The following is a 27,254-nucleotide window of genomic DNA, read 5'->3' as shown; positions in this document are numbered from 1 at the left end:
ATAATAAGTGATAGCGATTTTTTTTTCCTTGTATTATCTTTTTTTCCTTCTCAGATAAGCTGGTGGAGAGGCGACTGAAATAGCATGGTCATGGGTGAATATCAAAATTTCAAGTTTGGTGGCGAAATTTCTTTTTTTTTCGTGAAAAATTGGGTTCCGACATGAAATAAATCCAAAAGGATCCAATTTTTCACGAAAATATTATATGGAAGTTCGCCACCAACCTTGGCATATTTTGATAATCACCCTCATACGTCTACCATCACCTCTGGCGTTTATCACGTTTTTATTTTGGTAGAAAATGAAAAAATCCTCGGTCTAAAAGTACTACAAAATTAAGAAACAAAAACCATAAAAGAACGAATGAAATAGAAAAAAGTAATTCGCGCGGGAATAAAAACAAAACGACAATAAAGTATTTAGTTCTAAATTCAAATTCTGATACACGATAATTGTATTAATTGATGAACATGGAGATTCGTATTCGTTTTTATTTGGAATTACGAGGGAAATACGATGATAGATAGGCTAGTTTCCAACTAGTCAAATCAGTTACTTTTTACTAAACTACCCAATTGCTGACCCCCTGATTTTTCCGGTGGGAACAAATCACAAAAATCACTTTGTGATCCCTAGTTCGGTTAAGACATTACAGGCTGATCACCTGATTGTCCGAAAGTAAGATGATCCGTGTTTCGGAAGGCAGGTTAAGCCGTTGGTCCCGGTTGCTACTTACTGATGTAAGTACGTAGTCGTTACATGAGTTACTTCAGGGGCGTTTGGCAGCTCAATAATAACCCTGACATCAGGGTTGATGAGGTTGGTAATCCACCTCACAACCCACATGACAGAAGAAGAAGAAAATAGAAGCACTTACACTTTTTTAATGACAAATTGACAAACGTAATGGCATTGTAATCGTTTCTAGTTAATGGTACTGATTCCTGTACACACTATCTAATTTTATTTTAAGTTATACCTGTCATTTTCTTATCCGCCCAAAAGGAAAGGGACAGATGATTGACAACTGTTAATTTTAAAATGAATGGCTAACCCGGGCGCATAAAATAGGCATCTCGCTCATATGCAACCTGTTTGACGTGTGCTGTCAACTGAAGTCTGTCGGGTTACTGGCCAATATAAAATTTTGAAAGGCTTTTTAAATTTCTGCCTAAAGTAGGTGAGTTCCATAAATTTTATGCTTGTCGATTACCCGTCCTTTTCGTTTTCAGCGGATAAGAAAATGACAGGTATAACTTAAAATTAAATTAGATGGTATGTGTGTGTGTGTGTGTGTGTGTGTGTGTGTGTGTGTGTGTGTGTGTGTGTGTGGTGAAGGAATCAGCACCAATATCAGTCAAAACTAACGCGCTAAGAACGAGACAGTGGTAGAGGGATTTGGCACTAAATATTCGTTTTTATTTAATATGACTGTGGATTTGCCTCGAATGGCATTCGCTACTTGGGCAGACAAGTGGGGAGCGCCGGGCTCTCATGGACTTATGTCGGTCCCGGGTATTATTTATGTTGGTATATAGTTGTTGTATGAGCCACATCAGGGGCCTTTGGCTAAATAGTAACCCTGACACCAGGGTTGATGAAGTCACTCATTGAGATCATACGAGAGAAGTGGCGACTTATCTTAATAGCTACCATCAGGTGAGATTGTGTTCAAACAATAGAATAAGTAATAATCAGTTTTTACTAACACAGTTGCGCGCTATCCCACTCGCGTCAGACAGAGTACTGCGGGGCGGAAGGCAAGAAGGAAACCACTGCCCTATTTTTCCCTAAAAAGTAGCATGGAGAATGCTACACCGACAAGAGCGTGGCTTTTAAATTAGTGATGATGACTAACACAGTTGGCTTGATCATTATAGACGGCGTTACGGCTCACCACATATCCGTTGGTCTAACAGAAAGCTCGGTGAGCTGTGGGTACTTAGTTCATCTTGCGATGGATGTACCTCTGACTGTCTTGGGATATAGTCGTGAGCTTAATCTTGGTTTTTTCTTCCATCATGATGTATGTTAATATCTGTCAAGAAAACTACGCTTGGATCGCGTCAGTGGTAGGGGATTTGGCAGCTAACATCGGTTTGTTTGCTATTCGAAAATCTATTTCAGACAGCACAAGTTCAAGGGCTCAAAAGCAGGAAATTTTGGAGGGAAAACAGGTGTTGCCATTATAAATAGAGTTCATTTTTATTAGGAATGAGAAATACTCTACTCTCCTAAGGGTTGCAATCTACTGTGAACCGGAGCGCAGTACAGAAAAAACCTGGACTTAGGTAAAAAAGTCGTCATTCCGCTTAAAAAAAAACCTGATACAGACCCCGCCGGCGTGATTTCCCTCAATCAGCACTTACCGCTATCGACCCACTAGGGTCGATTCATTCTTTCAAATATTTTTCCTCTCAGACGACGCCCTGAACCGAGGTTCGCGCCCAACTGGGCACCTTGAGCCCTGTTGTCTTAAACTTTGTACCGGGTGAGAGCCTTCAGCGCTCCCATTTGTCCGACCAAGTCACGTCAAAAAAATAGCTTAAAAAAATGCATTCGACAGGAAATCTGATTTGCAATAACATTTACCTTATTAGATTTTTCGTTAAATTTAGTGTTACGTGGTTAAAACAATAAAAACGAATGTGGAGGAAGCAAGAGAAATGTGTACGGGCATCCTATGTGAAGGAAGCAAGAGAAATGTGTCCGGACATCCTATGTGGAGGAAGCAAGAGAAATGTGTACGGGCATCCTATGTGGAGGAAGCAAGAGAAATGTGTACGGGCATCCTATGTGGAGGAAGGAAGCAAGAGAAATGTGTCCGAACATCCTATGAGGAGGAAGCAAGAGAAATGTGTACGGGCATCCTATGTGCAGGAAGCAAGAGAAATGTGTACGGGCATCCTATGTGGAGAAAGCAAGAGAAATGTGTACGGGCATCCTATTATATTCAGAGGCCTCTTGTGGCTCAATAATGAACCTGACAGCAAGGTCACCAGGGCTGATGAGGTTGGTTCTTAACCTCAACCTCACAATCCATACGAGAGAAGAAGAAATACAGGGTGTTAGTGACATTGTAACGAAAACTATGAGGGATGATTTAGACCATGATTCTGAGTTGATATCAAGTGGAATTTTCCATCGCAAAGGTATAGAATTGATAATAATTTAATAACATGAATTTTGTTTTACATCAGTAAGTAAGTAGTAACCGGGACCAAGGGCTTAACGTGCCTTCCGAAGCACGAATCATCTGTATTGTTTGAGTATTGTTCCTCCAAACCCCTGTCATACAATAACAGGGGTTTGGACTATAAAAGGACATTCGGTCTTACGACTTTATTGCTATTTTTTATAAAGTTTATAATGTGAATTTCTTTAAGTAATTTTACTATTAAGAATTCAACTGGTCCAATTCCTAAGGTCAGTAATCAATAGTTAACATCAACAGGTGGCCCTGACCTCAAGAAACGTGTTTCGTTACTCCAAATTCACCGCTTTGGTTGAGTTCAAGAATTCGAGTAAAAAATATAGTGAAAAAACAAGGTGAGATACAATATAATACAATACTTTATTGTGTCTTATCAAAAGGGGAAGGTTTTGGCGGGAAGAAGAGAGGAATGGCGATTACTCCACCGACAAGAGCGCAGCCCTTAAATAAAGAGAGAGAGAGAGAGAGAGAGATACTTTATTGAACACAACATCATCATCATCAGCCCAATAACGTCCCCACTGCTGGGGCACGGGCCTTCCCTATGGATGGATAGGGAGATCGGGCCTTAAACCATCACGCAACATACAAAACAAGTTTTACACACATGGACGAAAATAGTACAATCAGGCGGCCTAATTGTTGTGTTAAGCAACAATTTCTTCCACGAAACCAGTGCCAAGGAAACATGAGAAATATATTTACATATTTGGATAATAATTTACCTTTTCCTTTATTTTTTTGACGTGACTTATTGTAGATTTGCCGCAGATGGCATTAACTACGTGGCCGGACATATGGGGAGCGCTGAAGGCTCTCACCCGGTAATAATTTACCATTGGTAAGATTGATTATAATAACTACCTATATTACATTATGTAGACACCACTAGCTATCACGTTAGTCTAACAGAAAGCTCGGTGAGGTGTGGGCACTTAGTTCACCTTGCAATTAGTCGTGAACTTATGTTATTATGTCAGACACACACCGGACACTCCATACAAAAATCTCATTCTTACAGTATGGCGCATAAGTGTGAGTGAGGAAGACAGTCCGCGCGCGCTTCCCAATTATAATATATAAACATCATCATCATCATCATCATCAGCCCATTAACATCCCCACTGCTGGGGCACGGGCCTTCCCTATGGATGGATAGGGAGATCGGGCCTTAAACCATCACGCGGGCCCAGTGCGGATTGATGGTTATTAACGACTGCTAATGCAGCCGAGACCAACGGTTTAACGTGCCTTCCGAAGCACGGAGGAGCTCGAGATGAAAACTTTTTTTTTGTGGTCACCCATCCTATGACCGGCCTTTGCGAAAGTTGCTTAACTTCAACAATCGCAGACCGAGCGCGTTCACCGCTGCGCCACCGAGCTCTTCATATAAACTGCCTATATACGTCCCACTGCTGGGCACAGGCCTCCCCTCAATCAACCGGAGGGGGTTCCCAATTAACTAAAGTAATATTTTATACACAGATAACAAAAATCACACAACACAACACAGACACAACACAACACATAACAGATATCGGGAGTCTCATATTCCCATTTAAACGCGGTAAGAACCCGTTATTATATGCTTTAATTAAGATACCAAAAAGATCACGTATATTTCTCAATATTCCTAATGAGTGATTTCTCAGGCTAGGTTCACCAAAAACAGTAGAGATGGCGTTGTAAAGCTTTAACGTGATAATTGCCTATTCTTTCATTACTCTGGTACATAATTATTCCAAAATACAATATAATGGCAGAAGCATATCTAAATATATAAAAGGAGAAACTGACTGACTGACATATATCAACGCACAGCCTAAACGGCTAAACGTAGGCACTTGAAATTTGGAAGGGACGTAGCTTAGGTACCGTAGAGGTGCACTAAGAAAGGAATTCCCGAAATTCCCACGGGAACGGGAATTAGCGGGAAAATCCTTTCGTATGAAAAATCTAAACCGCTTAAGTTAGACGCTTGAAATTTGGCATGCAGGTACCTTAGTAAACTTAAAGCTTAGTTGCAACAGGATATTGTAAAATTCCCATGGGCACGGGAGTTAGCGGGAAAAAACATTTGTATGAAAAATATAAACCGCGTAATATAGATACACGCCACGCGGACGAAGTCGCGGGCAAAAGCTAGTTATATATAAAAGTAATTGTTTTTCGATATTTAGATCACATTATGTATAGAGTTATGTTGCTACCTATATTGCTTCTCTTTATTTTTGATCAGAATAATAATGGGTGGAAGATGTAATTGTGAGATGTATACCCAAAAACAAAGATAAAAGATGCATTATGTTTGTTGTCCATGAAATAAGAAGGTTAAACGAAGGAAAATCCGTACAGCGCCATCTCTATTGTTTTTGAGAAACGTAGCCAGGAAAGTCCTTCATTGAGGTACACAGACCAAGGTATTACTTACCATCATAGATTTACTACTACCGTAGATTGAACATCAGCGATCAAAAAGTGGGACGCAAAGTTACTGTTAATATGGCAACGTTGACAGTACTTTACCTCAGTGCGCGATTAGGCGCCGAACTGGCAACACGGGGAAGCGCGTGGTAAAGCGGAAGAAAGATGGAACATCATATTTCTAATAATTAATAACTGTTTAAACATTTTAATTTTCGCAGTAAAACTCACCAAAATGAATATTTTATTTTAAAATACATTAAAACAAGTAAGTACACCCGGTCAATCCGAATCGCAGTATAAACCGACCGCGTTACAAAGTACCACGCGCTAATATACTTAATAAGACGATGCGTACATTCTTAACTTGACACGATTTTATTGAATGTCTATGTCGTGGCCAGATCTTAGAATTAATCATTTCATAATGTGCTCGATCATTTCATGAAATGGTCATATTTCATGAAATAGAATATCATTCGTCGGCCACGTCATGATGTAATTTGGGCAGATCAATGAACACAAAACGTTTAACGATATGAACAACTAACTAAATGCATGATTACTTCATGATATGGCCATCATCATCATCATCACCAGCCCATTAACGTCCCCACTGCTGGGGCACGGGCCTTCCCTACGGATGGATAGGGAGATCGGGCCTTAAACCACCACGCGGGCCCAGTGCGGATTGGTGGTTATTAACGACTGCTAATGCAACCGGGACCAACGGCTTAACGTGCCTTCCGAAGCACGGAGGAGCTCGAAATGAAAACTTTTTTGTGGTCACCCATCCTATGACCGGCCTTTGCGAATGTTGCTTAACTTCAACAATCGCAGACCGAGCGCGTTTACCGCTGCGCCACCGAGCTCCTCCTTTCCATATCAATATGGTAAATAATTATGAACCTTAGAAAAGAATCGACTATTCGCATTTTTACAACATCACATATTATGAACACCGCTTGCGTTAACGATATGGCCAAACGTTGATTGAAATATCATTAAACGTTAACTTTCCAACGATATGTTCTCCTGAAGTTGGCTATTTCATGAAATATGACCATTTCATGAAATGGTCGAAGAAATCATGAAATGATTAATTCTAGGATCTGGCCACGACATACCTACGAGTATATAACGCTGTGTACGAATGTATAGCTAAAGTAGCGCCAAGGTTTCGCCGCATTTTTGTATCAAGCGCTGTATCTACGGTAGTGGCAAATCAATGCTTACCACAATCATGACACACCACTATCGGTTCCTCATCTATCATCATAATCATCATACGTGCGTTAGAGTAATCATTTTTTGTATCTATATTTAGATACCTACGCATATATTGAGATAATAATTTATCAAAATTCTGATTATACTTTTTATCACCATATTTTTAGGTTTTCTGTTCTCGTCTGCAGTGTTTGTGGTATCGAAATGATTATTAACCTGATATGAAGGCTTCTGTCGTAGCAACAAAATTGATCACATTGCTGTGTTGCTCCCGTTATTCTAAAATGTCAAACATTAAAATATTAACTGGCAATAAATTCTTCCCAATAAAAAAATAAATTAAAAAAACCCCGACCAAAAATAAGTACGCAATTATTATGACAACAAAAGGTTTTAAAAACGCTAAACCCTATAAAAAGCAAAAAATAACTTTTAACACTACGTAAGTACCAACTAAAGCATGTCAGACTATCTACTCGGGACTTTGTGCCACCTTTATGTCGGAGGCATAACCGCTAATTTTGAACTCCAGATGGTTATCTTGGCTTGCTGTTGACCGTACGTATGATTTTTTTTCGTTTTCTACCGAAGAGACTGCCTGTCTCACCTTCCAACCCGCGAAGGGGAAACCAGCCCAATACAAGTTAGGTCACATACCCCCGAAAATGCATTTTTCGGGAATGTGAGTTTCCTTCACCGCTGAACACGTGATAATCATTTATGACCTAAACATGAATTGGAAAACAAATTCGACAATCATTGGTTTAGGCCTGTGCTGGATTCGAAACTGCGACCTCAAAGTGAGAGGCAAGCGTTCTACCAACTGGGCTACCACGGTTTCCAAGTCGAGGACGTAAGTGTCAACTTAAAGTGCTCAGCTGTAGCCGAGTCCGGTGTTAAAATTGCACATCCTGTCAAGGAAAAAAGCAATATTGCTATTTGACATTTGCGGGCATTGCGCGCTTAGTTTTATATGCGCAAATCAAATTGCAATATTGCTCTCTGAGATGAATTGCTTCGATGTAGTCTTTTTAACCCCCTGAGTTTTGTCACGAAGGGCACCTACGAGGTGGTCTGACATCCTGAATAAGACGGTGGGCGGCAGCATACAGAGAGCCGTCCACGCAGCATATAGCCCTACCGAGTGGAAAACCATAACCTGTGGTCGCGATCCTCAGCAGTGAGGGAACGACGAAGAAGAAGAGATAGTTTTGTACACTTTAAAATGTAAAATTTTCTGAACAAAACGTGTAGATTCGTTTATGACCACCTCACGATTCAAGAGTTCGAATACCGCTCAAGGAGAAATAGACAAACAACTACGTCATAATTGGAAAATTGCTTAAAAAGAATTTACATAATTAAAACATACATAACTCACGTAGGTATGTATTGGTGTTCGCGCAGACACAAACATAAAAAAAAATAGTTTCACCGGTTCTAACCCCGGTACTGGACTTGCTCCAACGAGTTATTAATTTAACCTACCATCCTCATCAACCCTGGTGTCAGGGTTATTATTGAGCCGCCAAAGGCCCCTGACATGACTCATGTAACGACTACGTACTTACATCAGTAAGTAGTAACCGGGGCCAACGGGTTAGCGTGCCATCGGAAGCACGGATCATCTTACTTTTTGGACAATCAGGTGATCAGCATTCAATGCCCTAACCAAACTAGGGATCACAAAGTGATTTTGGTGATTTGGCTGCACCTGGATTCGAACCAGGGACCTCCGGATCGTGAGCACAACGCTCAACCACTAGACCACGGAAGCCATTATAGACGGCGATACGACACACCTCCTATGACGTCGCTCTAAAGAAAGCTCGGTGAGGTGTGGGTACCTACTTACTTCATCTTGCGATGGATGTACCTCTGCGTACCCCAATTAGTATACAGTCGTGAGCTTATTTTATGGAATCATTACTTACTGGGACAGACAAACAAAAAAAGAAAAGAAAAAAACAAAGGTTCAGTACGATATAATGAAATAACTCGGGATATTTTAAATATCTTTACACCTTATATTCAAACAAAAAACCTCTCACCCGACTGACATCGCACCTAAGTCTCCCCTTTCTTACTTTTTAAAACTGCCTTACGTTCCATTCATTAACCATCCTCCTTTCATACCATAATTTTATAGCGATCCATACCTTTAACCTCTGTGATCTTGTAGGGTCCTAAGTACCTGGGTTTCAGCTTCATCCCTGTACCAAACTGGGTGCGTTGTATGGCCACCAAGTCTCCAACTTCGTACTTGTTGCACGGTTTCCTCTTTAAGTATCTTCTTTCTTTTCTCTGGGTAACATGAAAGTCTCGTTCTTTTTGCGGAAGTAACTCGTAAATCTCAATGTCCTCTTTCATCTTCATCTCGATAGGTGGCTCCCTGGTGCATACAGGGTTGTAGCCATCCACCAACTCCTGAGTAATCTTGCGAATCTGTGGATCAGGAACATAATACACCGGTTCGTCAGGCCCCACAGCCAAACAATGCAACAGATCATCATCAACTTCAGGCATAACAGTAACTGACCCTTTGTTTAACAAAACCCTTGTTGTTGACAAGAAAGGTTGACCTAACATACGTACTTATATGGGATTAGCTTAGCCTGTACTACATAAAACACAGTGTCAAAACGATAACCGTCCATTTCTAGTTTTAAACTTTCCTAATGAGTTAACTTTCGTAAGTCCAAAGCCCGTCAATGTCACTTTTTCCTTTTCGTAATCCGAACATCCAGTTGGAAGAACAACTCTGACGTTATAAGTTCAAGTCACTTCCTGAGTCCTAGTGGACTCAGTACAGCTGCTAACGTGGAGAGTTTAGTAACTCTCCACGTTAACAGCTGCGGTAGAGGTCAAACTTCGTCGAGCAATTAGAAGTTTTTGTGTCGACGATAAACCAAATATTTCCACGTTATCCTCTACGTCTCGTACACTGTTTCCAAATGGTCACAACCATTTGGAAACAGTGTACGATGGTTCTGTTCCCGTAAACTTTGGAGGTGAGGAGAAATACTTCCCCAGCCCATTAACGTCCCCACTGCTGGGGCACGGGCCTTCCCTATTGGCTAGGGAGATCGGGCCTTAAACCACCACGCGGGCCCAGTGCGGATTGGTGGTTATTAACGACTGCTAATACAGCCGGGACCAACGACTTAACGTGCCTTCCGAAGCACGGAGGAGCTCGAGATGAAAACTTTTTTTTTGTGGTCACCCATCCTATGACCGGCCTTTGCGAAAGTCGCTTAACTTCAACAATCGCAGACCGAGCGCGTTAACCGCTGCGCCACCGAGCTCCTCAAATACTTAGTATTGTACATATATAAAGTGTTAAGGGGAGTAATTCACAATCCGGAGATTTTGTCCACTTTGCAGTTTTTAGTGTCATTAGACGCTCGAAAAACTAGACGGCCTCCCCGAATGTTTGCGGTGCCCACTGCGCGCACCAACCTCGGCAGCTACGCTCCAGTAGCGCGCGCACTAAAGACCATTAATACTATCTCCGTACTCCATACTGACATCGATCTATTTACGTGTTCGTTAACGAAATTCACAGACTTAGTTGTAAAACTCTTGAGTTTATAATATTTAAGTAAAATTGCATTACATAGTTGAATTGGGATTGCCTGTAATGACTATGTAAATTGTGAATAAATAAATAAACTTAGGAATGGCTTCCTCGACGTACATCAAATTTACTGATGAAGACATATTGGGTTGAGGTTGTGATGCCGGTGGTGCATCCGTCTTCGTCGGATGATCGTCGGTCATGGACAGCTGGTAACCATCGTCATCGTCGTCTGATTGATGCGGTGATGGCGACACCTTCGCGGTACCACGGGCCTTTCTTGACATTGTAGTTCGCTACAAAAGTAATCGTCGTAAATCTTGTTAAATTCGCCCTAAACCGTCGTTTCTTCCTCTTATTTATTTTGCTTCATGCTACCGTCGTCATTTGCAGTAAATATTTCGAAGCCGCACCATCTTCTTCGTTATGGTGAACTCCAAAAATTTACATACAATCTCACTCCTTTACTCTTTTGAATATCCGTTTTAATTTCTTATCCCGGACGAGCCCCCAAAATTGTGGCATAATGAAATAACTCAGGATATTTTAAATATCTTTACACCTTATATTCAAACAAAAAAATCTCTCACCCGACCGACACACACCGAAGACTCCCCTTTCTTACTTTTTAAAACTGCTTTTTAAAACGTCCCATTCATTGACCATCCTCCTTTCATACCATAAACATTCAAATTCCCATTCATTATCCTTACATAACATTCTCACTTTCCTACATATATATCCGGCGTGTGTGTATAAAACAATTGATGAATGTGGAGGAAGCAAGAGAAGTGTGTCAGGATCGAAGCAAACGGAATGCTATAGTCCCTGCTTACCCTGGTGGGAAATAGGCATAGTTAATATAAGCATGTACAAAACGAACGCATAGAAAGATAACCGCTTAGCAACAGTTATCGACATGGCAATATATGTATGTATGTCTATCGGTGAGCTATATCGCGCTTTTGTGTCAGTATCAAATTGCAAGTAAATCGATGACGCTTCGTGATTGGTCGGTACGCATAAATAACAGTCCCGATCAATGTCATCGGCCAATGGCGAGTCAGATTTCAAATTGCGAACCGCGGGTTAATGAGATTGAACTGTCGACTAGAGTTTGTGTAGTCATGTGATGTTGTGTTGTGTTGTTTGGAGTCAATAACAAAAGACGGCTTATCTGTAGTAAAAAATTACATTAGCCCTGTTCGAAGTACGCGTGACTTTCTTCGTAATATATGTACATATTCGAAATGTACAAATTAAGCCCTTTCGTTCGATACCCAACACAATCATCATGACTAATTTAAGAGCCACGCTCTTGTCGGTGTAGAAAAATAGGGCAGTGGTTTCCCTCTTGCCTTCCGCCCTGCAGTACTCTGTCCTCCGCCTCTGAATAGTACTAACAGTTACTGCTGCTCTCTGTCAGGTTCCAGATTACAGTCCCTGTGACTTGCCCCTTCTGTCCTGCATAGGTACAGCAGTACCTATGGCTCCCATCTCCACCTCTTGAACAATATAATTGAAAAAAAAATTTCGTCCTCAGTTTATGTCCTCTAGAGGGCGCCATATTGAATTTAGCGTGACGTCATATAACCTATAACCACCGGACAATCAAGACGCTTCTTGTGACACCTCATTTGTTAAATTCTGACAGGTGGTTTGGAAGTTAGGCGGGAACAGACGTGCATACACACATCATAGCGCATAGCGATGAAACACATAACCCCCCTTCTTGCTTCGCCGCAGTCGGGTAAAAACCGTATTGAGTTTCTTGACCATGAGGATGACTGGAAGTTTTATTTCACGTGCGCCTTATATGCCATGATGCTAAGTGGTACCAAAAATGTCAAGTGTTAAAGGCCGAGACATCACTTACCTCCGTTCACGGTATAACAAAACCAGGTATGCTCAAAACTGACAGCCAACATTTCAAGGTTAGCCCAGCTGACGTCATCCCACCCTGCGTTGCCATTTCGTAAAAAAAAATAACCACGACCAATGTATTTAATATTCCTTTGCAAGGCAATTTTGAACTTCTTTGAGCAGCATCGCCGTCTATAATGGTCGAGCCAAATGTGTTAGTGAAAACTGCACTTAAGGTAAATTAATAACTCATTGGTTCAAGTCCGGTACCGGGGTCCAAGCTGACGAACCACAGCATCACAGTGTCTGTAGTGTGGTACCACAGTTAATAATCATAATTTATGAATATAATTATGATTGCATTCTTAACAATGGGCTTTGTTTGAGAACTGGGTTTATTATAATATCCAATATAATGTGGATCTAATACCTACCAACGTAACTATCACATTTGTCTCTTATCTGTCGTATTAATAGTCTATTAATTAATTTAAATTCTACGCTTCTCGATTGTATCGATCTACAACGTTGATTTGCTTCGTTCGTTTCAACGGCCTATCAATATAGTTAGTTGCCTGTTCTTTCACAGGGTCCGCTTACTTAACCTCAAAAATTGACAGGTCCAGGTTTTTTTTACAGAAGAAACTGCCTGTCTGACTTCCTAACCCGAAGGGAAAACCTCTCCAAAAACACATTTCTTTCCTTGGGTTAGTGGAAGTGTCTTACGGCTAATAGCCGGGACCAACGGTTACGCGGGCAACGGCGGAAACAATTTATATCTAACTTTTTTAAAGGCGGGAAAATAGGGAAAATGGCGGGAGAGTTAAACGTTCGCAACTATTTTAAATTTTTTTTTTCAGAATTATGTAAGAGGGCATTGACTATTGGATCGTATTTCATACGTAACGTAAGCTATTAGAGAAATTCCGACACATTACGATCACCGACCCACTTGCTAAAATTTGTAAAAATTATGCTAATTATGGAAAAATATCGTAGACCACTGAGATAATACTTCCTCTTCAACATGATAGAGTATTCCACTCTATCAATATCATAGTTCATCATGTGATGATTCAGTCAGGGCTACTATTGAGCCGCCAAAGGCCCCTGACATGGCTCACGTAACGACTACTTACTTACATCAGTAAGTAGTAACCGGAACCAACGGCTTAACGTGCCTTCATGCACGGATCATCTTACTTTTTGGTCAATCAGGTGATCAGCCTGTAATGTCCTAACCAAACTAGTGATCACAAAATTATTTTTGTGATATGTCCCCACCGGGATCCGAACCCGGGACCTCCGGATCGTGAGCCCAACCACTGGACCACGGAGGCCGACGTGATTTATTCAAACCTACTAAGACTTCAATGCAAAGTGGAACTGCAAGATATCTACTAATAGGTGCTCTGCCCCAAGTCACAACCTGGAGACTCCATAAGCGCTAATTACATTACGCAATCCAATCAGATCGATGCGTCAAGATAAGAAAATCGACGCTATTACTAAGGAATAAGGAATTACACTAGCTTGAGATCGCGGTTACCATAGTTACACCACACCAACTCCCTGGTTGCCATGGTTACGCCCTACCAATTTGCTATTAGACTACACGATCCTCATCAAGGGCAAGCCCGATCGCACATCGCACCGCGCAAGATGACTTGGCAAGTATAATGCGCTGTACAGTCATGAGCAACAAAATGTACCCACTTTAGGACTCTGTCGCACTAACATATTTGACATTTAGTGAGACTTACACTTCAATTTGTCAAAAAAGTTAATGTGACATGGTACCAAAGTGTATACAAAATCAGTCCGAGGAAAATAGGTCTGTCTATCTTCCTTACTGTTCTGTGCGCTTCCTTATTCCTTAGCGGCTTCTGGCCATTTAGACTAAAGTAAAACCAAGAGGGGGTGAAGTAAATTAGCTCGGCGCCCGATAGGAATTGGCGCGGGGCAGGGAGTTACCGTTCTATACGCAACTGAAGAACGTACGCTCACTGCGGGACCTGGGCATACATCTGGATTCAAAACTACACTTTGATGTTCATATCCAAAAGATCGTTAATAAAGCTTTCAGTATGTACGGTTTTGTAATGAGATCATCTAAATACTTTGAATCGCCCCACACTTTTCTGTATCTGTTCAAGACATTAATTAGATCACAATTAGAATACGCCTGTCAAATTTGGAACCCATATTACGATAAGTATAGTAACATAATAGAAAACGTTCAAAGAAAATTTTTAAAATCTATGATTTACAAATGTAAAATAGGTCGTTTATCATATGTACAATCGCTTATCAAATATAAACTTCACACTACAAAAAACCGTCGATTACTTTTAGGAGCCATGCTGCTCTATAAGATCTGCAATCATAAGTTAGATTGTATCGACATTCATAACATGGTGCGTTTTAACGTACCACGAGCTGCTCGACAGCGATCATTACGAACCCGCCCGGTGTTCGCGCCTATTAGCAGTCGCACAAACGCTGGTAAGCGCGCGCCGCTCAACGCGCTCATGACATCCTATAATGTTCATTTCCAGGATATTGACATTTTCTCACTGCCTGCGCCTACATTTAGAACCTCAGTACTAAATAAAATCGGTGCTATGAGCGGCTGCAGTTTAACCGGCCAATCGCATAATCAGTAGGTACTTAAGATTTCTGTTAGGTTAAAGAAAAAAACGGACTGTAGGGATGGCGCATTGTTACTGTGATCTGTTTCAGTTTATCAATTCGACACACCCAAGAATAAAACCTATAATTACATAAATAACGTTGAGCCTACTAACACTGGCGCCATCCACCTGGGAAATTTATTTCAATATTTCAATATTATATACTTAAATAGAAACTGTACCAATTGTCATATGCCTACATTTACGTATAGTTATACATAACTGCGTATAGTTATACGTAAATGTGGGTACAGTTGTCAGCACGCATCTTAACGAGATCCTAAAAATGTAAACTGTATACATAAGCTGTGGATAATGTAGTTGGTTGCATGTTAAGATAAATTTTGTTTTAAGCTATTACAATTTGTAACATTATAATATGTAACTGTTTGTTATCCCAAATAAATAAAAAAAAATAAAAAAAAAAAAAAAATTAGTCTTTACTCTATGCCCTCGTGATAGAGATTGCGGGCGAGAATTACGTATAAAGTAAGAAGTTCATCTAGGAGCAAGTATTATGCACCTAATACGAACTTAAAAGGCATGCCTCGTATATAGGTTAGGTAATATATATATATTTGTATGTATGTTATATTATGTATTTGCATGTATTTATTAGTAAGTTGTACTTATAGTTTATACCCGCAATCTTTATTTTTTTTACATTTTTCCTCACCTTACGGTTGTCTGGAAGAAATCGCGATAACGCCGCCATTTGCCATGTACTTAGTTAAGAGTCTTTTTGTAATTATTTCTTTTTATTTTGGTGCAATAAAGTGTATTTGTATTGTATTGTATTGTGTTGTACGAACAGGATATATTTCTTAAGAAGGAAAACCATTCATACGTTACGAAATACTTACCTACCTTTAAGTATAGGTATTTAATATAGAAGAGGCTATCACAGTACATTACGTAGTATTGCTTATTCTGTGGTAGAGAGCAGGTTTATATGTAAAGGTTATGATACCTATGACCTTATGACCTCAAAGTTATCTAAACAGTGGGAGGATATTTTAAGTAAGGAAATAACATAACAAGTTTGTTTTTCTTTAGTGCAAGAACGGCCTCTGTGGTCCAGTGGTTGAGCGTTGAGCTCACGATCCGGAGGTCCCGGGTTCGAATCCCGGTGGGGACATATCACAAAAATCATCTTTGTGATCCCCAGTTTGGTTAGGTGATGGATGATCCGTGCTTCGGAAGGCACGTTAAGTCAGTGGTCCCGGTTACTACTTACTGATGTGAGTGAGTAATCGTTATGTGAGCCATGTCAGAACTGACACCAGGGTTGATGAGGTTGGTAATTCACCTCACTACCCACACGATAGAAGAAGAGAAGAAGTTCAAGACTTGCAGCCACGGATATTTTTTACGTAACAAATTGTTCAATGAAAATGAAGACTATCTAGAGGTAGATAACCTTCTTAGTTATTGGTTTATTTTCCGACTAGTTACAATCTGTCCTTTTTAAATCCACGGAAATGACAGGCGATGTTTGTTTCTTAAATTAGAATAACGATTTAGTGTGTCCTTTTCTTTTTCACAGGTAGAAGGAATTTAGGAAGGACTGTTTTGAGAAATCGAAACTATTGTTTAGCTAAGTTTTCTTAGCATGATTATAATCACGTGATGCAAACGTTCTCGCTACATTAGAAAGGAGGCCAGACTTGAAAGGTACAGAAATATTGGTGGAATTTTATTAGCGAGATGTTTTATTTGGACGAGCGCCCGAAGTTCGGAGAATGCAATAGCGCCAGTAAACATAGCGGGAAAATAGGGAAAATGGCGGGAAAATAAAACGTTCGGAAATTCGAAACAATAAATTTTTCAAAATTTACTTTTGTCGCATAGCAAACGCAGTATTACCCGAAAAAATAAGAATAGAATCTTTTTTTAAAAATGCTCGCAAAAATTATTTAATAAATATCGGACGACACGGGGCGCTTCACCATTTAACGCAGATGAAAACAAGTTGTAGGTAGAACTGTGTGCCTTGCCAAGTCCAGGTTTCAAGGTCGGATCTCAGACTTCAGTGAAATTGTTCCTCATACGTCGAATGTGCTAAAAATACTGACCAAAACACGACGTATGGAAAAGTTTCGCACTTAACTTTTCTTATAAGAATCTCGCTTACCTTTGTGTTATCGGCACCGCTCTGGATTTCAACTCGTAGAACATGAAGTCCTGATGCTCTTGTGTGGCAGTCATCTCCTCCAAAATCTTCTGGTCAACATTAAAGTCGTTAGTCAGGAGAGAGGCGAGATCGTAGCCCATATCAATCCCGGATTCATCCATTTTTGAACGAAAACACAAACACTTTCAACTTTTCACTTCCGAACGACGTTACATAAAACTAATAAACCATGTTTAGAAAACAAAATCGTGGCTATTTACAATAAAATTGGATGGATATCGCGACACTATCCATCTTCACAGCTGTCTACTTGTTGCTATTGTTAATTATATGTGTACATAGATCGTGATATGAGAATTATAACCTTATCCGATTAAATGTCACAGGTTTGTTTTGGCCACATCGGAAACATGTGACCTCCTCAAATATATTGTATAACTTCTGTTGCAAATTTTTGCTAGGGCAACTTTCAACGAAGCTGAACAAAAGTATTTTATGTCGTTATCTTCGTTGTTTAATCTGGTTATTGTTATTAGCGTTTGCAGTTTTTAAGGTACTTCTTCAATTTAAATAAGTGGTAAATTACATTTTGTTCAATAAATAGTTTGCAGTTTTTCGTATTTCACTATAGCAACATAAAAAGCGCATGAACAAGTATGCATTCTAAAGCTATAATAAATTATAAAATGAAATACATTTTTGTAAATTAAAGCTGAGTACAGGTTATTTTAATTTGAACTCTGATAGTAATTAAATAATATTGAATATGCATTAAATAAAAAAATCTTTAAATTATTTGTCGAAATAAATATTCGTATTTTTTATCAAAATGTTCACTGAATGATGAGTACACAATATTACATTCTGAACGCATCTGTGATACCAATGTAGAATAATATTTTTCCGTAATTTTTATCTAATTTATTTAAAAACGAATTATCTTTCTATTAACATTTCTTTTTGTTATTTGGAAAAAGCGTACAAAACAATATGTAATACACATTTATGACATGAAATGATAGGACATCAGAAACAAAAAAAAACAAAACAAAAAATACAGTTCGATTTATAAAATTGAAATGGCAACACAATAAACACAAATAAAAAAAAAGCGAAGCGAAATTGATTGATTTGCCGTTGTTTTCTCATCAAAAAATAAAACAAAATATTTCCTTCAACACTTTAGCTACAAAAAATCCTTTAAAATGTCGAAGGCACATCCCCCAGAATTGAAAAAGTAAGTATAAATCCGTAGTTTTATTAAAAATCTTCAAAAGCATCGCGGTCTCGGCGCGTCATTTCTAACCTTACAACTCCTTTATTTTCATGCGGAATTTGATCAATTCTATGCCAAATCATAGTAAAAATGTGCATAAAATATTATATTTCGGATGATTCACGAAGAAACAACCATTTTCAGGTTCATGGACAAGAAATTGTCGATAAAGCTAAACGCCGGTCGTATGGTGACAGGGGTCTTACGCGGGTTTGACCCTTTTATGAACCTCGTACTTGACGAATCTGTGGAAGAATGCAAGGACGGTCAGCGCAATAACATTGGCATGGTGGTAAGTAAATAATTAGCTCTTAACACTGACCATGACCGTTTTATAAGCATATTTGTTCAGTCTGCTAAATAAAACCAGATGTCCCAAAACACAAGACCTTCCTACTTTGGGTTCCTTACTCCCTCATAAGTCCAAACATACTTAATTTAAGCTAATGTTAACTGTTCTAAGGGAAACATAAACTACTTATTTATTATTATTAGGTAGGTATGTTGTTTCCTTATATTGGGCCTATGGAGTCCCAGACTTTTGGAACGCTTATTATTATTTAAATATCTAGTCACTCAAGATATCGTAAAAAATAGCACATATTGCACAGTGGTGTGTAGAAGGGTGGCGGTAGACGGAATGTCTCTTGTTATATAAACTCTTTAGCACTCAGGACACTTTAGAAACATTCCTAGGAATGGCTCATCTCTAAAAGAGCCCGGTGGTGAAGCTTATATGGACTGTTTATCTTAAGGGCATTTTGTTACCTACTGCACTAAATCTGATCCGTTCCAAGTTGTGAGCAACTGATAGTAGAAAATTACTTAAGAGATATTGGATAGTAAGCTACCATCCAAATTTTTCAACCACCACATTGAGTCCGTCATTCACAAACTTGGAGCAGATGTACCTAGTGTGAACACCCTAAGACCGGTGCAAACAAAAACATAGAATGTTTTCAACTTATTTTTGCGGGCTTATGTAATGGACCTTTATTATACTTTTTAAATGTTTTTTTTTCTTTTTTCAGGTAATCCGAGGCAATAGTATTATCATGCTGGAATCCCTAGATAGAATATAGCCATTTCCATTAATTACCGATAAGTTTAAATTTAAGTTAAAATACTGTGAAATCCTTGTTTAAAAAGAGTAATTAAGTCAAAACACTCCTTAGTGGAAGAACTTATTAACTAATTTTGTATTGAGATACCTACTTAGTAAGTGGAGTGACCAAAAACATTGTAAAATATAAGTTACAACTTTTTGATGTGGAAATCTTGCTGTGAACCATGATGTTATATGATTTCATATGAATAAACAATTTTCTTAACATTTTTTGTTTTATTCAGTTGACATACTTTTATAAAAGACATTGAATTGGCTGCTATTCTGTTCTAATTATTTTTTTATAGGATTTTAAAACAGCAAATCTTTATAAGGACCAAGCCAAGTAAGTATTAGAATTATAATTGTCGAAATACAAAGACCAAGCTCCTTGTCGAAATATTTCCAACGTAACGCCATCTGTGGATGGTTAAATGAACTTGTGGTTCATTGTTCAGATTTGGATACACGAACATAACAAAGGTTAGGTTTGGTTTACAAAGCAATCATCTTGCCCACATTAGTATGCCCCGCAGAGACTTATAGCCTATCATAAAAACGACCTAGGATAGACATTTAGGAGTCGCCGTCGCCGGACACGGCTTGGACGCGATGATGATGATGAATTTACCAAGATGGTGACTTGAGTCCTCGGGAATCTAAAAATAAAACACTAGTACTCTACTCTAGCGGGGAATTCTTAATCTTTGTTTTAATTTTAACGCATTATAATATGAAACATAGAGCAACATGGCCTTTCGCCGAATCAGAATCAAGTAACTTTGAAAGATACATTATGTATAAGATGAGGTGAGGAACGAAGTGGGTACTTAGGTACTTCTTGTCGTTTCAATGGCATTCAGATTTTTTCAGCCCACTATTTTGCCACTCGGACAGCATTTTCGGTGGCATTCATCAGCTCCTCTCGTACCTAGTTCCCGAAATCAGTTGTGCTGTGTGTTGGCAACACCAACACAATTTAAAAATAAAAAATATAGTTTGTTAGTCTGACGTCACTTCCTGTTACATTTCGTCCATCATCGTTGTAAGCTCCATTGTTGCTCGCATAATTTACGCGAAATAAAAGTGTTTATTCAAGTCTCCGAGTGTTTTAATTAGTGCAGTGAAAGCAGCTCAACCTCAACATCTACACATACAGTCCACTAGCCCCAGCTGACATGGTCCATCGAGCCATGGTTTTGTTCTGCGCGACGAAAACCTATGATTTGGAGAAGTAACGCTTCGGAAATTTTGCGCTACAAGCATCACGATTTGGAGCAGAGCGACGACACTTCGCAGCGCGACGCAATATATACCATCTTTATTGGTACAACGCCTTCCCGCCACGCAAGAAGACGATCACACGAAGAAATCAAGAATTTCCCTTTTGGTTGGAATTGATTTCAATTACGCCGCCATTTTCTCTTGGGGCGCAAGCACGGAACGGCAACGTCGCGCGCGCAAAGGAAGAAATTTGGAGGGAACGACGACGGGGTCGTCACACGAGGCCACCGGGGATTATACTTCACGAGCTTGCCCAGCAATCGACGTCCCTGATTGGCGCTTTACATTTGACAGCGTCCAATCACGATCAACGCATCCGCTTCACTCTTCCCCATTCGCAGGTTTATTTCCCAGAATCGGCCGAGCCTGCGCGCGTCGTATGAGTAGTTCATTCAACCAGCGAGCGCGCAGAAATCTCACAGCGAGTTTTTACCGCCGACGCCGACGAGTTTTATTGCAATTTTCGTTTGTTTACATTATAACAAACAGTGAAAATAACATTATTTAGTTAATTAATTACATAGTAAGTGATAGGTGCTAAGTTTGTGCAAGATGACGACGACTAGCGAGCTGGTTGCCACGCGAGGATATCTCAAAGGTACAATTACACGTATTTACAACTCTGTGTCGACTCAGGAAAATGTTTCCTCCGCGCAAACTGAAACACTGCTTGCCAAAAAACAAAAGCTAATGCAAGCATTTTCAGAATATGAAACTTCAAACATCAAAATGTTGTCGTTAGATAAAAATGCTAACCTCGAAAGCGACATAACAGAGGTCGAAAATAAGTACTATAGCATTCTCACTATAATAAACAATGAGATTAGTCGTCGTGAGCGCGATTCCAACCAGCAAGCTTCGTCCCCATCATGTAAATTAAAATTACCAGCAATTGATGTGCCTGTTTTCAGTGGAAAGTTTACGGATTACACGCCTTTCATCAACTTATTTAATTCATTGATTGATAGTAACAAATCTATTGATTTTGTTCAAAAGCTATACTATTTACGATCTTATTTGAAAGATGAGGCGCTAGACCTAATAAAAAACTTACCACTGACGGCAGATAGTTACAATAAGGCCATTACTCTATTGGACAATAGGTATAACAATAAGTTTAGAATTGTAAACGAACATATTACCACCATCCTTGATATGAAACCTGTAACAAAATCAACAGCAAGCAATCTTAGGGAATTTGTTGCTACAGTTAGACAGGAACTTGCTGCATTATCCAACTTAGAGCCAAATACGCAATATTGGGATGCTATATTGTTGTGTGTTCTATCCCGCAAACTAGATTTGTTCACGAGCCGAGCGTACCAGCTTGAGAGGGACACCCAGCAAGATCCAACAATGGACGACTTTCTTGCCTTCCTGACCAAGAGGGCCCTGGCGATGGAGAATGCTGAACCAGGTATCGGCCAGCAGCGGCTGCAGCAGCCCAGAGATCCAAGGGAGCAGTATCGAGGTCCAGCAGGCAGAGCAGTAGTTAACAATGCTACGGCTCAACCACCAGCTTGTCTATACTGTAAGTTGAATCACAAATTATATTTATGTCCCGGTTTCAAATTATTACCTGCAAAGAAAAGAGTTCAGTTTGTTAAAGAGAAGAGCCTGTGTAACATCTGTCTAAGTGCACACACAAGAAAGTGTAGGTACCACTTCCGGTGCACAGAGTGCAAAATGGCACATCACACTCTGCTACATGTCAACACCGACTTACACAATAGTGATACCACACCAGTCGTTGCATCACCTGCCTCTTTGGCAGCGAATAACTATAATGATGTTCTTTTGCCAACAGCAAAGGTGAAAGTCTTCGCTCGAGATGGCACTCCAATTTACCTCAAAGCCCTACTTGACAGTGGGTCCCAGCTGTCTTTCATAACGGATAAAGCCGTACAGCTGCTTGACTTGAAGCCCACAGATAATAATGTCAACGTAATAGGCATCACCAATACAAAGGCAAATGTCAAACGCTGCTTACCTGTGGATATTTATTCAGTGACAAGCCCCTTCAAGGTTTCAACTACCTGCCATGTTGTGGAGCGTATAACTTGTCAACTGCCTCAAAATAAATTCGATCTCCCAAGCCTACATTTGCCGAAACATATACAACTAGCAGACGAAACATTTAACATTCCCAGTGAAATTGATTTGCTAATGGGCGCGGATGTGGTATTTCAGGTCCTGCTGCCGACGTCGGAGTCGCCGGAGCCTCCGAGCTTCCAGTTGGCGCCACCGCGTGAGCGTCCGCAGCATGCATCCTCTGCCACCGTCCATCAGCTACGTCTAATCAACACACACCTGGGCTACATAGTTGGAGGCAATTTACCCCAGCTACCTTCGTCTAATTCTGCTGGTAAAGTTAGTTTACAATGTTTACAGTGCAACGACGAAATCTCTAGTAACTTAAATAAGTTATGGAAAACTGAAAGTGTTCCTGAAACTTTTATTGAAACATCTTCAGAGCATGAGCTCTGCGAATCTATATTTAAAGACACTGTACAGTTGAAAGAGAATCGTTTTGTAGTTGCACTGCCACTTAAACTGCCTCTAGAAGAAATTAATGACGCTTTAGGGGACTCTTTCCATTTTGCATACAAGCGGTTTCTCAATTTGGAAAAGAAGTTACATAAAAACCCAGATCTTTTCTCTGAATATCAAAAATTCATACATGAATACTTGAATCTTAATCATGGCCACTATGTTGATATAGAAACGATGCAATTAAATAAGGAAGCAACATATTTTTTGCCGCACCACGCAGTACTTAAACCTGATAGCAAAACTACTAAGCTGCGCACAGTCTTTGATGGGTCTATGAAGACTAGTTTGAAAGTCTCGCTCAACGATTTACTTTTAAATGGGCCGACAGTTCAAAGGGATCTTTTTGATATTTTACTCTCCTTTCGATTTGGTACTTTCACCTTCACTACCGACATAAAACAAATGTTTCGAAATGTGAATCTAGTCTCTGACCATACTTCATTACAGAACATCCTATGGCGCGACCACCCAGACGAGACCATCAAGTGCATAAGACTGACCACTGTGACTTACGGCCTGAAGAGTTCGAGTTATCTCGCGACACGATGTCTCAAGGAGCTCGCACTGCGACATGAATGCGACCTGCCACTGGCATCATTCATAATCAGTAACTCCACTTACGTAGATGACGTACTATACTCACACAATGACTTAAACACCATTCTAGAAGCCAAGTCACAACTCCGTCAGCTATTACAGCTCGGCAGCTTCCAGACCCATAAGTGGTCATCCAATGACAGTAGAGTGATCGATGACATTCCTATGACTGAACAACACTTTGACGACCTTGACCTCGAACAAGACGACTGTAGTTTGAAGGCGTTAGGTTTGCAATTAGTCGTCAAAAATGACCAATTCAAAATTACTTGTCCAGAGCCCTTTCATAGTGATAAGATCACTAAAAGAGATATCTTGTCCTACATAGGAAAGTTTTACGACCCACTAGGTTTTGTTAGTCCTGTTGTGGTACAGGCCAAAGCTATCATGCAGAAATTATGGTCTTCCAAGACAGACTGGGATTCCACGCCTGATGACGACATTAGGAAAGAATGGCTCGAGTTTTCTTCCAGTCTTGCCGAGATGAAACCAATTTTTATTAACAGAAACATCTCTGTATCAGATGACGACATTGTGGAACTTATAGGTTTTTCAGATGCTTCCAGCACGACGGCGTATGGCTGCTGTGTCTACTTACGTGTTACCCATCCATCAGGCGACGTAGATGTACGTTTACTTTGCTCCAAGTCTCGTATCAATCCCCTGCAGAACAAGGGTATGACAGTCCCGCGTTTAGAGCTGAATGCCGCGCTGCTTCTCTCCATGCTTATTTCCAAGGTGCGGGCTACGCTGAATTTAAAAATCAAAATAAGCAATGTTTACTTATTTACAGACTCGCAAATCGTACTCGCATGGTTACACACGCAACCCATAAAGCTCACGGCTTACGTCGCGAATCGTGTGAAGGCTATTACTAACAATACAGCTGATTGTCGTTGGCTTTACGTCAACACGAAAGACAACCCGGCTGACTACATAAGCAGAGGAGTACGTCCACAAGAACTTGCTGACTGCGCTATGTGGTGGTGTGGGCCGGCTATGTTGCATGATCCTGGTTTTTGTTTTGATGTCGGTTTCAGCTTACCTTCAGACATTCCAGAGACGAAGGTTGGTCCAGCATTCTCCATCAGTCAGGCAGTCTCTACAGGGGTCGTTACTAATACTGTTTTTCAACAGCTTCACAAACATTCTAGTATTTCTAAAATGGTTCGTATAATGGCTTACGTTATGAGATTTATTAATAATTTAAAATCTCACAAAGTCACACGCAAGTTCCTTTCTAGCACAGAATTAAATTCTGCTCTAATGTTGCTTGTCAAACATGAACAAGAAGTTCATTTCAGTGAGGAAATGTCATGTATTAATAATAATAAACCTGTTAAAGGTCCCTTGCACAGCTTACATCCATTCATTGATAACATGGGCATTTTGCGCGTAGGTGGTAGGCTACATCATTCTAATATACCATACCTGCAAAAACATCAGGCTATTCTACCTAAAAATTCGCATGTTACCAAGTGCATTGTTATAAGTGAGCATGAAAGGCTGTTCCATGCAGGGCCTAAACTTTTATTGACTAATTTAAACCAAAAATTTTGGATAACAAATGGCTTAATGTTTGTAAAAAGTATAACGCATAAATGCATTGTATGTTTCAGACAAAAGGCTACAGCTTCGAAGCAGTTGATGGGCTCCCTGCCGGCCGGAAGGGTAACTGCTACAAGTCGCCCTTTCGAGAAGGTTGGAGTAGATTTCGCTGGGCCTATAGATGTCAAACTTTCACGTGTGAGACGGTCGGTCACGGGCAAGGGGTATATTTGTGTTTACGTTTGTTTCGCCACTAAGGCAGTTCATTTAGAGCTAGCGTCCGACCTCACAACTGATACCTACCTAGCATGTCTAAGACGATTCGTTTCTAGAAGGGGACTGCCCAGTGAAATATACTCCGACAACGCCAGCACCTTCAAGGGGGCACAGAGCCAGTTAACTGAACTGTATGCCTTGCAGTCCTCTCGGGACCACCAAGGGAAAGTGCATGATTATTCAGCTCAACATGGAATCGATTTTCATTTTATTCCTAGCTACTCACCTACCTTTGGTGGCCTCTGGGAGGCTGCCGTTAAAAGTACAAAGTACCACCTTAAGAGAGTAGTACAAGGTCATTTATTAACATATGAACAGATCAATACTATTCTAGTAGAAATTGAATGTATCTTAAATTCGAGGCCTCTTGTCCCTTTATCCAGTAGCGATGTTAACGATTACAGTTATCTTACTCCTGGCCACTTTATAATTGGTAATGCATTAACTATGTACCCAGAAAAGGATGTATCGAATGTACCTCAAAATAGATTAAAATTTTGGCAACTATGTACTCATGTAAAACAATCTTTTTGGAAAATGTGGCACAAGGATTACCTTAATCTCTTGCAAAATAGACCTAAGTGGTTAGATATTTCTCCTAATATAAAATTAGGGTCTCTTGTTATTTTGAAGGAGGATAATGTTCCCACCATGGAGTGGAAAATGGCTAGAGTTGTAAAACTTGTACCTGGTCATGACGGCCACGTGCGCGCTGTAGAAGTCAAGACTTCCAATGGTCATACTCATGTGCGCTCCATTGTGAAAGTGTGTGTCTTGCCCATAGATGACTAATAGTGTTATAAGATTACTTACAGTTTACAGATTTACAATTTACTTTATTTACCTTTTGTACTAGGGGCAATACATATACTCTATGTGTACTCTTTATTTGGTTTGATATGCCAAGATTTTATGTGTATTTCTTTTCGTTGTGTAAAATGTATACTTACCAAAACTTAATTATAAGTAAAACTCTTTTATTTGATGTTTAAGCTTTATATAAACCACATACTTACGAACTTAGTTTTAAGGTGTGTTCCAATTTATAATTATTGATTTAAAATAAGGCTTAACTTCGTTATTACTTGTAACTTATTTTTATGCATACATTAGTACTTGTGTGTTTCCCTTTAGCACATAATTTGTAGCCTTACGCATGTTAGGTAACTTAGGTTTTAACTTAAATGTTTTTTATGACTTAGAAGTGTATTTGTGATAGGTCAAATTTAGATATTTTCAACCTAAGTTCTTTGTGATAGACTTAGCTATATCTTAATGGCACTTAGTTCTTTTGTGAGGCCGCAACATGTTGGCAACACCAACACAATTTAAAAATAAAAAATATAGTTTGTTAGTCTGACGTCACTTCCTGTTACATTTCGTCCATCATCGTTGTAAGCTCCATTGTTGCTCGCATAATTTACGCGAAATAAAAGTGTTTATTCAAGTCTCCGAGTGTTTTAATTAGTGCAGTGAAAGC

The 27,254-nt window shown here is 39.8% G+C and overlaps 3 protein-coding genes across 5 annotated transcripts in view; 2 read left to right on the top strand and 1 right to left on the bottom strand.

The window, feature by feature from the left end:
- LOC126377730 (transcription factor EB) overlaps positions 1-17,503 on the bottom strand; it is a 146,019-nt gene extending 128,516 nt beyond the window's left edge. The window contains exon 1 of the mRNA XM_050025532.1: positions 17,136-17,503. Coding sequence (XP_049881489.1) covers positions 17,136-17,296 — 161 coding nt within the window. The 5' untranslated portion in view covers positions 17,297-17,503. The remainder of the gene's footprint in view (positions 1-17,135) is intronic.
- Positions 17,504-18,214: 711 nt separating this feature from the next.
- LOC126377761 (probable small nuclear ribonucleoprotein G) lies at positions 18,215-19,744 on the top strand. Its single transcript, XM_050025589.1, has 3 exons — positions 18,215-18,372; positions 18,556-18,703; positions 19,443-19,744. The coding sequence occupies exons 1-3, from the start codon at positions 18,341-18,343 to the stop codon at positions 19,491-19,493; spliced, it is 231 nt and encodes a 76-aa protein (XP_049881546.1). The 5' UTR covers positions 18,215-18,340; the 3' UTR covers positions 19,494-19,744.
- Positions 19,745-21,128: 1,384 nt separating this feature from the next.
- Positions 21,129-27,224, top strand: LOC126377717 (uncharacterized). Of its 3 annotated transcripts, none has more exons than XM_050025493.1 (3): positions 21,129-21,323; positions 22,101-22,331; positions 22,991-27,224. In XM_050025493.1, the coding sequence occupies exons 2-3, from the start codon at positions 22,299-22,301 to the stop codon at positions 26,564-26,566; spliced, it is 3,609 nt and encodes a 1,202-aa protein (XP_049881450.1). In that variant the 5' UTR covers positions 21,129-21,323; positions 22,101-22,298; the 3' UTR covers positions 26,567-27,224. The 3 variants fall into 3 exon arrangements, with proteins under 3 accessions (XP_049881450.1, XP_049881453.1, XP_049881452.1); XM_050025496.1 differs by lacking the exon at positions 21,129-21,323 and adding an exon at positions 21,333-21,398; XM_050025495.1 differs by lacking the exon at positions 21,129-21,323 and having other exon boundaries at positions 21,414-22,331.
- Positions 27,225-27,254: the final 30 nt, after the last annotated feature.

This window comes from Pectinophora gossypiella, chromosome 24 (assembly GCF_024362695.1).
Source record: "Pectinophora gossypiella chromosome 24, ilPecGoss1.1, whole genome shotgun sequence".
Classification (NCBI taxonomy): Eukaryota; Metazoa; Arthropoda; class Insecta; order Lepidoptera; family Gelechiidae; genus Pectinophora; species Pectinophora gossypiella.
This window is presented reverse-complemented; position numbering and strand designations above follow the sequence as displayed.

Bases quoted from the DNA above. Each gene is read 5' to 3' on its own strand.
- LOC126377717 (XM_050025493.1), top strand. From the start codon at position 22,299: ATGCTACGGCTCAACCACCAGCTTGTCTATACT. The intron at 22,332-22,990 runs GTAAGTTGAATC...GTGGTATTTCAG, and splicing joins ACCACCAGCTTGTCTATACT to GTCCTGCTGCCGACGTCGGA.
- LOC126377761 (XM_050025589.1), top strand. From the start codon at position 18,341: ATGTCGAAGGCACATCCCCCAGAATTGAAAAA. The intron at 18,373-18,555 runs GTAAGTATAAAT...AACCATTTTCAG, and splicing joins CATCCCCCAGAATTGAAAAA to GTTCATGGACAAGAAATTGT. The intron at 18,704-19,442 runs GTAAGTAAATAA...TTCTTTTTTCAG, and splicing joins GCAATAACATTGGCATGGTG to GTAATCCGAGGCAATAGTAT.